Consider the following 11,411-nt stretch of genomic DNA (forward strand, 5'->3'; position numbering starts at 1 on the left):
AGCCAGCCAGGGGGCGGAGAACGTCTATTTAAAGTGACGTCGACGCTCTCAAAAGGAACGCGGTGGCGTGTTCGGACCTGACGCATCTGACCAAACCCAAAACCTGGAGGCAGAAAACACACACACACACACAGACACACACGGTTGAATAAATGATACAATATAATATTTGTTTAGGCACACACCACACGCCGTTAGTGGTAGCATTTACATAGCCTACCTACGTAGTAATAGTATTATATGTCTGTCTGTGCCATTTGTCTGTCTGCCTCCATGCCTCGGCTCAATTCAATTCAAATGAGCTTTGGCATGAGAAAACATACGTTTACATTGCCAAAGTAGGTGTCAAAATATAGTAAAAACCTGTTGAAAATGGGGAAAGTAGCCTAGATATACAGTTGGAGGGGGTAGGGTAGCTACAGCATTTTGTAAACAGCTATGTCACATTGCATCGTTATATACATGTTATATGGGTATAAAGCTTTTACTTTTAAACAAATAGGCCTAGCACTCGATCATTTAGGAACAAATAGTATTTTTTTATTCAAGAGTCAAGACTATTTAAATAAAACCCCTCAGATTTAAGATGTGTTTAAAGGTAGCAGCTCTGTGTGTGCAGTAGGTCTAGCAGTCTACTTGGTACAGATTACCTTAGGGGGGGTTGGTCCATAGGGTGCATGCCTCCGTGCCCATTTGTCTACCTGTGCCAGACGAAATCTAATAGACAAATTTTTCTCTAATATTTTATCCCACAATTTTGTAATCCATTTTTTCACCCAGTGTCAATTATCTAATGTAATCCTGGGCGCAACATGTCCTCTGCCAACCTGGGGGGGGGGGTTGCTTCCTTCTATGCATGAGGAGTCCAAGCTGCTTCTTTTCACCTGGGAGAGTTTCCCCTGCCGGATGTAGCCCGAGGAAGGAACACGTTATTCCAACCAGTTACTTTCCCCTCCATCAGGCACCCCGGCTGGACAGGGGGAGGTATCTAATAGACTAGTTTAACAACATTTGAATATAAAACAAAATTATAACATGAATGTAAAGTTGGCCGAGTGGCCAAGGCTCCAAAAAGTGACAGACAAAAAAACACTGAAGACTAAACTCACAAATAGACAGCAAACTAGGAAACCCAGAACTTAAGAAACTGTATTAGGCTATAAACCCTTCCAAAAAGGGACCCCTAGCAGCTCTCCCTGGATGTTACCTGCTTGTTGCCCAAGCCACTACTACTGAACCTTCAACCTTGGCATCCTGCAGCCTCCCTTTTATACTGGGTGAGACCATACCAAGACACAGAACTAATTGGTAACCACTTAACTCAAATAAGGCAAACCATGGCCCATGAGTTGATTTACACAATTATATACGGTTTTACTAAACCTATTCCAAATACATTTCAGGCACCAAATCATTGACATAAGAGAACATATAACACAAGAGCTCTTGAAACATAAGACAGACACCCCTCCTGCTCTATAGCACTTGGTACCTTCCCCCACTCAATCAAGGGGATCACCAGTACTGCAGGAGAGCCAGGTGCCACACAATCATTAAACACAAATGACACCAAACATATATGCTGTGACAATATTTGCAAAGTTCTCTTTTACAATTCACTGTGCGCTTTGGAATGGGGGGGTCAGATCAACATATCCGCCTTGATTGACAGCAGACTGCTGGGCGAGCGCTGGTGCTTCGGCATGGGGGGTAAGATCTTAATTTTCGGGCCTATGTTGAGAACTCTAGTTTTCGCCGGCTGCCGGGCGCGGCTGCACTAATAACTTTGAGGCACGTCCGTCTAGACTAGAGTTTAAATGGACAGGTATCAGTCAAAAGAAGAGACATCGAAGAGGAAGGATGGATGGGGAAGGATCAACATATGGAAGGACACCAATATAATTGATGGTCTGTTGTTTTATAATGGACACAAGTAGCACAAATGGCTTGCTCCTAGGCAGCATCTTTAAATACTCCATTGAAATTAATAAATGATTTAATGTCCATTATGAACACCAGAAATCCTGTCTAGGAATAGGATACCCTGCCCTCCCTAATGACAACCACCACAGGCCATTTCTGCAATACTCGCCAGGTCCCATAGAGAGCAGCAAAGACCCCTGAAAGATGTGAAAGACTCACTTTAAATAAGGCAATACAGTATGACTGGTCAACTGGCCTATTCTGGATTGGCAGGTTAGCAGGCATTTTGTCTTTTATATTGACAAATACATTTTTACATTTACTTGTAGTCAACTCATGTTTCTGGAGAATCACAGAGCAGACAAACTCAACAGAAGCAACTCTTTTTTTTTCTAAATTGTACTTTATTTTCTTTAAAGACATATGTTTTAAAACAGCGATTGTAGAGAATAAATAAAGAAACATTATAATGTTTGTTTGTTTTTTTGTTTTGTTTTTTGTTTTACTTTCATAAGTACATTTATGTAATTAAAAACTCTACAATAATTGTGTAAGTGGCCTTGGAGGCCTCAGGAATCATCTATTTTCTAAAATAAAAAACCTGTCATGTCTTCCCCTGTTCACCCCATCAAAGTGATTAACAAATTAATCAAACATAAAAAATCAAGGTAGAAAAATTCCCTTCCCCCCTCCCTCCCTCCCCCTTGGTCAACGCTAAAAGTAGTGGCAGCAGAGAATTTTTAACTCACCAAGTCTTAAGTCCTTCAACTCCATTTTGAACAAAAGTATATACATTTAAAAGAAATCCATTTCTCTTTCAGTTTAATTACCCCACCCCCCCCATTAATTTACTTTTTTTAAAATAATAAAACTAACTCTACAGAACAATCTTACCAATGGTAATCATACAGAGTAGTATTTTCTTTTCTCAGACAAAGTCTTAGACTTTCCTCCCTTCCATTCTTTCCTTGAAGACTAAACCTTTTCTTCCTTACGTCATAGACTACAAATCACACTATACAGTAGAACCCTGTTTGGTAGATAAACATCAATGATATGCTTTTTCTTAACATGTAAATCTTGTAGCTGACAGTAGAGTTGTATGTATGTACATAGTAGAACTGAGTCCATCTGTGGAATGATATGACCTCTGAAGCAGTTGACATCTCCGAACACAGCTGTGGCTTGTTGTATTGATATTGTTATAGATTGTGATGGGTATTGTCGGCATTATTAAGCACATACAGGTATGGTTTCACTGATGTTTTGCTCTCCTGTGCTATAGGGTTGGTTCAAACAACCAAAAGGCTGGGGCATCCCAAAGTGGTTTCTTGATTGGACTTTCAGGGTTTCCCGACCCCCCTGGAGAAGAAAAAATAAAAATATTTTTTTTAAACAAATGACACACATATTGAGTGAGGTTAGTCTTTGGAAGTGTAGATTGTAAATACACACTTGCTTGAACTGATGCCTCCGTAAAGTCTCAGTATTCAGCTATACAAGCACACCCTAGTGCCCATGCAACTCATACAGGTGACCATACTGCTGCTACTGTGTGCACGTCCCTGATCAAATGGGTTCTCGATCTCGTTTACGCAGGCAAATCAATTCAGAACATGCACAGTAGGAATTCTGGAAAGTATGTCTTTGAACCTGATTACCATCTAACAAAAATACCTGTACCTGTATACTATACTGTATGCAGTACAAATATTATGTGATGTAATTCCATTCGAGAGCATTTAATTCACTACACTGCGGTGTTGGAGGAAACTTTAGACTCCTGATTTGATGTAAATGAAGACGTTAAATTCCTAATAAGCTATGATGCAGGCTGGCTGCATCAAAGTCATTTATGTTTGTTCATGATATCTTGGCAGCCCAGAATTCCTACAGAGGAAAGTAGTTCCTCAGCCAGCAGCACGTGTCACGGTGGCCATACAGTTTTATCCAAAACCTTCTAGAGAAACTTAAGTGTCTCGTTCGTTACAACACACGCACGTTCACATACACCCACAAATACACGTTTTCACGAAAATCACACAATAACAGATGCACTAAATCTCTTTCTGTCTCTCACTGATGTGCACGCACACACACACACGCGCGCGCACGCACGCACACGCACACACTACTATACATTGTCAACCATTTACATGTAAACGTTCAGTAAATCTCACAAAAACAGACAAAGTTCAGGCACAAAGTCACTTGGAGTTTAGTTACAACCAAACGAAAATCCCCCACTCACCAAAACTACCACACCAACCAACTAAACAGGGGACATGTAAGAATGATAATCATGACAAACAACAAAAAAGGAAACTAATGAAAAAAGGCAAAGAATTGTAATATAAATCCATATTTGATGGACTAGTTATCTCTAACAGGCAAATTTTGCTCTTGGCAATGAGATGTTTATATTACTACAAAAATAGCATGTCATGATAATCAGTTGCTTACAAAATTTGAGGTAATGTGACAATTATTGATCAGTGTTTTTTTTTTCTTTTCTTTTTTAGGATAAAAAACCAGGACAAAATAATAAAGAGGAAACTCACAACGCACCAAACACAAGTTCATGGTCGCCACAGTAACTCGCCATGCAGTTCAGCATGGTGAATCAAGGCAACGGCCCAAAATAAAAATTGCTAATGGCAACCATCACAGGCAATATCGCCACAGCAACCAACACAGGCCAATTAACTTACAACGCAGTGAGAAGGAAGGGGGAGGTTTTAGCGGTTGCTAGGCAACCGGAGCCATAGCGACGCAGTCTCCACGATATATGTATGGACAGGACAGTCTTGAGAGTGGTGTGATGTTTTTTTTTTCCAGGAAAAATGACATGACACAGCACAAAAATAAATAAATGAAAAGTGAAAATAAAAATCAATGACGAACAGCAGCTGTTTTCAACCCTACCACAGAAGACTAAAAATATTAAACATTTCTTAGAGTAAAAAGCCTCTTTGGATTGGAACAATTAGCACACCTGTCACTACTTGCAATACAAAAACCCAGTTCATAAAGAAAAGAGAGGCAGCTTGTCTGATGTCAATGTACTTTTTCTTTGCTACTACTAAGAAAAATGCAAACCTCAAACAAGCTGATTTAGAAGGTGATTGAAGACAGTCATTCATTTTAGCATTGATAACTCTGTAAATGTTTCACACACCCTTCCTCCCAATCTCCCTGCTCGCTCTGTAACTCTCTCCTCTCCAGCCCCTCTGGCCTCTCTGTCACTCTCTCCTCTTCTCCTGGTCTCCATGTAAATCTCCAGTGTTAGGTGAGGAGGCGGCCACCGTTTCGGTGGTCAGTTACCTCATCACCTAAAACTATAGTATGAATAGGCCTCAACTCTCTCCCCGTTCCCCGTGTCTGTCTGTAATGCTCCTCTCCATGTCCCCATGATCCAGTGTTGAGTTCGTCGACAAAAAAAAGTTTGTCTACTATACCTTTTTTCACAGACGAAAACTAAATAAAAACTAAGCTATGACGACTAAAACTAAGACAAAATATAAATTGACATTTCTTCAATAAATAAAAACTAGACAAAAATGTTAGAGAGGGACTAGTGGAGAAGAGAGTAGGACTAAAATAATACATTTTACGTTTGGTTGCGCTCGAGTGTTGCGCTCTGAAAATAGCAGATCTACAAGTCCTCAATGTGTCGCGCTGTGAGCTTGTAGATCAGCCTTTTTTTTCCTTTCAAATGCAGCGGATATTTCTGCAAGTGTAAAATCAGCCATTACGACACCATCAAGGCCCGCCAAAATACATTGCTGTCGACAAAATCAACTGCAGATTTAGCATGATATTTAAATAGTCGACTAAAAGTAGACTCAAACTAGAACATGTCTGATGACTAAAATATGACTAAAACTAAATGGAATTTTATTAAACAGACTGACGAAAACGAAATCAAAATTTGCTGTCAAAATCAACACTGCCCTGATCTCTCTGCAACTCTCTCCTAGCTCGGTTCCCCTGGTCGGTCTGTAACTCTCTCCTAGCTGGGTTCCCCTGGTCGGTCTGTAACCGTCCTCTCCTGTCATCTCCTTGTCCAACGTGTCTCTCTGTACTATCCTGTCCTTGTCCCCCTTGTAGAACTCTATCGTCTCTTTGGCGCCCTGGTCTGTCCAGTCCCTCACCTCTTCAGTAGGGTCTGTTGGCATCCTTGGGCCTCTTGAGCTGAACCTTCAGCCTCTTCATACCAATCTGGAACCCGTTCATGGCCTGGATGGCAGTCTGGGCGCTTGACGGGTTGTCAAAACTCACAAAACCTTGTTAAGAGAGACAGATGACAGCTTAACGACCCCCGCAAATACACCAACAGTATGAGAAGACAAATTCAGTATTCGATTGTTCCCTGCTTCTAGGGGAGAACAAAACAAAACAATCACTAAAGGAATGCCAATTTAAATTAATGTGTTTTAATTGCAATGAAAAGTGTTTTGGTTAATCTCTTCACCCTATATCGTATGATATTGTTATTATTATGATCGTTAACCACTGGCCTGAATAGCGCCAAAATGCTTGTGCAGGCAGTCATTAGGTCAAGGAAGACACTAAAACAGAAAATGTTCAACTTGGCCTCATGGTGGCCATTCCTGCTTTATAGGGTTTCGTCTAAAGCAGGATTGGCGACATTTTAATTGCTGCCGTCATGACTCACCGAAGCATTTGCTCTGATTGGTCGCTCGGTCAACAAAGACCTTTGCGGAGATGACGTTTCCAAAGGGCAGGAACATCTGAAGCATCTCAGAGTCTGTGAACTCCTGCGGCAGGTGGTAGATGAAGATGTTACAACCCTCAGGACCTGGAAAATGGAAAAGGGTCCAGGTGTGAGACAGATCAGACCAGACTGCACAGGGAGGGAGGGAGGGAGGGAGGGAAGGGGAACGAGGGGAGGATGAGGATAAAGACCCTTCCTTGCACATAGAGTCCACAGCAATTTGCTTTTGGTCAATCAGTTGTTAACGCATACGGAAGAATGCAGGAATTGTCCCGAGGTCAGCTGAATAAATGACGATCACAGCCACTCGTCGGGTGGACATTTCTGAGTAGGTATGCAGGTCATAGAGAAGTGCGTGTTCATTTTGAAATGTGGTCCGTTTTTTGTGCTACAAAATAAGACTCTTGTGTGCAAGGGCCTTAAAAGAGGTTAAAGACTTTTTCAGGCACTTAGAGGGAATTACAATGCTGAAGGAGAACTTGTAGAATGGTAATGCTGTGGTAATGTGCAGGGAAATGCAATGATCTCGCCTCTGCAAGCAGAGTACCTTAAGTATTCTGCACGAAAGCATATATTTCCAAAAGTTTATTTTCACAATAATCATGACCGCTGTAGCTGCTGCATAAGTTACATGGATTTACTGGGATTTGATCGGGAACAGGAAGAGCAGGAACAACATCATTGTCAGTGATAAAGTTACGGGAGTTGTATCTAGAGTGTGAATTAAATGGCAAAGTGACTAACACTGACCAGCAATAACAAATTTATATTAAAAACAAAATATAGGAAACAAAAAAAACAAAGGGACCCATAAAAAATATGTCTGTGACCCACAAATGGGTCCCGACCCAGTGTTTTGGAACCAGTGAGCTACAGTATGTGTGTATCAGAGTAATCTAGTAAGAGAGTGGCGACACGCTTTGATCTCGCCACAAAGCGGGGCGCTATGGGCTATAGTTCCAAACATATGAGATAGTATGAGCACTTCTGCATTCCATTGTTACAATGGGAGTCAACGCTAGTGTCGCCACTCTCTTACTATTACTCTGGTGTGTATGAGCTACTGAATGGTACCTTCTCGTTGTTGCAGCTGCTGAGGTTGTTGTGGCTGTTGGGCCACTAGTTGTGGTTGGTGAGGGAACGGCTGTCCCACCAGGCCATATGCAGCAGGGTATGTAGCTGAGACAGACAGATACAGACAGACAAAGACAAAGACAGACACAGACACAGACACAGACACAGACACAGACACAGACAGACAGACAGACAGACAGACAGACAGACAGACAGACAGACAGACAGACAGACAGACAGACAGACAGACAGACAGACAGACAGATACCGGTATAAGTGATATATAGTGCTATAATAACAAATGCAGTTGCTTGTGAGCCTCAGTGAAAAATGTGTCACCCTCTCTGTCTGAGGTTGAAAACAAAAAGTATGATCAGAAATATGTTTATTTATAGTTCATCCTGGCAATGCCTCAAAAACATCACTATCATTTCTGCCCTTCCACTACTAATATTACTATTACGCTATTACTTTATGGATAGTATAGTAGAAATGAAAATAAGCACATTTACAGAACATAATGTATCAAAACATACAGCATACACTGTGTAGTATATATACTGTATATATCAAGTATGAAGTATTCACAAGTATAAGCATCTGCTGTAGCTATAGCTACTACATTTGACAAACAAACGCTGTAGAACCAGCAGTACCAGTACCTGTATAGTGCTGCATGCCTGTGTATGCCTGCTGGAGGGGGTCCAGGACAGGACTCTGAGCTGTGACACAACACACATCATCACCGTCATCATCAACGTCATCATCATCATCATCATCACACCCACCGATATACAGTATATGTGTTAAAAAGATGCTACATGCTATCCAGGGCACATCAGCATGCTCCAAATAACATTTGGACCAACCTCTCCGCTTTAATTTGTTTCATTTCATCTGAGTCTACATTAGTTCTGGTACAGCGAATCAGCAGATGAACCGCTGCCTGGATGAAGAACACTGGTGTGTGGATGCATGTGCACTCTATAATTAAGTCATTTGTGTGTCACATTTGCATTAACCACATTAAAGGGCCACTTCACCCCTTTTGTAACAAGATCTTATTTTAATGGTGTTTGGGAGACAAGAAACACTTTCCTGGGGTTTGTATGTGGGTAATATGTGTTTTTAGATATTTAAGTGTCCATGGGCTCCATGATGTCACGGACACTGGGCTCACTTCCTTCCTGGACTACAATTCCCATAATGCTTTGGTCCACTGCTCCTCCTTGTGGATAGGAGGAGGGCTGTCTTACTGAGACAACATGTAGTCCAGGAAATAAGTGAGCCCAGTGTCCATGACATCATGGAGCCCATGGACACTTTGAAATATTGAAATATAAAATAAAATAAACACACATAGTACCCACATAAAAACCCCAGGAAAGTGTTTCTTTTCTCCCAAACATCATTACAATAAGATCTGGTTGCAAAAGGGGTGAAGTGGCCCTTTAACCCTGGCATCCCTTATTTTGGTCAAGTCATTATAGGCAAACATTTTCTAACTTTTCAAAAAACTAAATCGTAAAAAAGCAGATCTACAAGCTTGCGATGTACTGTGAGCTTGTAGATCAGCTATTTTCAAATATACCACGTACCACAGTAAAGAATGACTGTGCACTTTCAGGACAATATGCACCAGCTATGAGCTCAGGTAGAATAATAATAATAAAATAAATAATAACTGGATGATATTTGTAAAGTATTTTGTGTCTTATACGTGTCTCTATTTGTGTGTTTTCTATGCTGTTGAGTTGTGAAGCCGATTCCCATAATGACGAGTAAGTCAATTATTTCTTTACACACACACACACACACACACACACACACACACACACACACACACACACACACACACACACACACACACACACACACACACACACACACACACACACACACACACACACACACACACACACACACACACACACACACACACACAGATGATGCACAGATCCCCCATTACTTTTCATGTTGAACAGATCAACCAGGTACCGGTATGCTCATATACATACCTAGTAGTTGTAATAGACCATCTTTTGTCATGGAAAGATCACATTGAATCCGTGGGCAAGAAAACAAAGCAAAGAATTTATTTTCTTCACCGTCTAAAATCTTTTGGTGCAAGTAGACAAATTCTTCTTTTGTTTTTCATTTGTTATTATGAGTGTTCCTCACTACTGTAGTACCACCTGGTATGGGTGTTTGTCTGTTGCCCTAAAGTCACAACTGAACATACAATTTGCTCAAATATTGTTGGACAACCACTTGAGAGACTCTTTGTATCTGATAACAGTATGCTAATGTTGGCAAGGAATATCACTTCAAACACTAACCATGTTTAGAGAAGGGAATATAGATTGCCGACTTGACTTCAGGGAGGAATACAGCGTTCCAAAATACAATAAGGTCAGACTAAAGAGGTCCTTTGTCCATCAGTCGATTTTGAGGCTTAATTTTGAATCTGGCCAGGGGTGGGCTGAGTGGTGGACATTGCTCTTGTCTTCATGTTTTTATGTATGTAATTTATTTGCTTTGTTATGTCAAATGTGTGTAGTATGTCTTGCATATATGGCTGCTGAGTCAGTGAGAGCTGATAATAAAGTCATTTTGAATCATATACTACGTTGAGATCCAATTTGTGACATATTTCCTCTCAATTTTACATTAAAGGTAGGGTAAGGTATTTTCTTTGTTTAAGTGTTAAATAGCTCTATATTCTGATAGTACTCATTGCTATAGAGTGCAGTCTTTATGTCTCTCCAGCTCTTTATTAAACAGAAAATACATTTTCAGGTCGGGATACCAATTTTATCCAATCAGGATAGACGATGAGTGGCAACAAAGAAATGAGTAGACAGACATTGGAACTGGGACACTAAATAAATAAATTGGTACGCTCTCCTGATTGGTTGAAAAATGCAACCCACCTGAAAATGTATTTTATGATTCTTAACCAGGGACTAACGGGGAGCCCTCTGGTTCTGAACGGGAGGTTAGACCAGTGCCATGTGACCGGAACGGGGAGCCCTCTGGTTCTGAACAAACACTCTATAGCAAGTATTACTCCAACAGAATATAGTGCTTATAACCTTTTAACAAAGAAGGAGAATGAAGATAACTTTCATCACTCGTCGCTAGAGACAACATGGATGTACTGTACCATTATATGCATGGACACCATTGGTGTACAGTGCTTCGGTTGCCGACTGTCCATTGGGTGGAGCTGGCAATGAGGGGTAGCTATTCACTGAGAGTGGTGGAGGCAGGGCAGGAACTGGCGTGCCAGCCATGCTGGGAGGAGTACTGGTTCCTGCACACACAAGACACATCACGATATGTTGTTAATAATAATAATACCTTTTGTTTATATTAGCACTTAAAAAGGTAATTAAAATTTCAAAAATTCTATTTCAGCTTCACCCAGTTGATGGTTGCTCAGATGATCAAGGGGGGGAAGGATCTTGCTCAGGAAACCTTTGACACATAGACACGGGCAGACCGAGAGACGAGCTGGTGACCATCTGATTGCCAGACGGCCTCCATACCCACGCAGATAAAGCCGCCCCAACTAGCCCACTAATACACCCGTTTTGTATAGCAAATTCCATATAAATCACGCAAATCACGTTGAGCTGTAATGTAGCTCAACATGATCTACCGGATGCAAAAC

The 11,411-nt window shown here is 41.0% G+C and overlaps 1 protein-coding gene across 1 annotated transcript in view; it reads right to left on the minus strand.

The window, feature by feature from the left end:
* Positions 1–2,809: 2,809 nt before the first annotated feature.
* celf3a (cugbp, Elav-like family member 3a) overlaps positions 2,810–11,411 on the minus strand; it is a 30,239-nt gene continuing 21,637 nt past the window's right edge. Inside the window, exons 9-16 of the mRNA XM_083788199.1 lie at positions 11,162–11,215; positions 10,902–11,051; positions 9,754–9,774; positions 8,398–8,457; positions 7,736–7,840; positions 6,602–6,745; positions 6,078–6,209; positions 2,810–3,285 (exon numbers count right to left, since the gene is read on the minus strand). Coding sequence (XP_083644325.1) covers positions 6,082–6,209; positions 6,602–6,745; positions 7,736–7,840; positions 8,398–8,457; positions 9,754–9,774; positions 10,902–11,051; positions 11,162–11,215 — 662 coding nt within the window. The 3' untranslated portion in view covers positions 2,810–3,285; positions 6,078–6,081. The remainder of the gene's footprint in view (positions 3,286–6,077; positions 6,210–6,601; positions 6,746–7,735; positions 7,841–8,397; positions 8,458–9,753; positions 9,775–10,901; positions 11,052–11,161; positions 11,216–11,411) is intronic.

The sequence above is a fragment of the Protomyctophum parallelum genome (assembly GCF_964188405.1).
Source record: "Protomyctophum parallelum genome assembly, chromosome: 1".
NCBI lineage: Eukaryota > Metazoa > Chordata > Actinopteri > Myctophiformes > Myctophidae > Protomyctophum > Protomyctophum parallelum.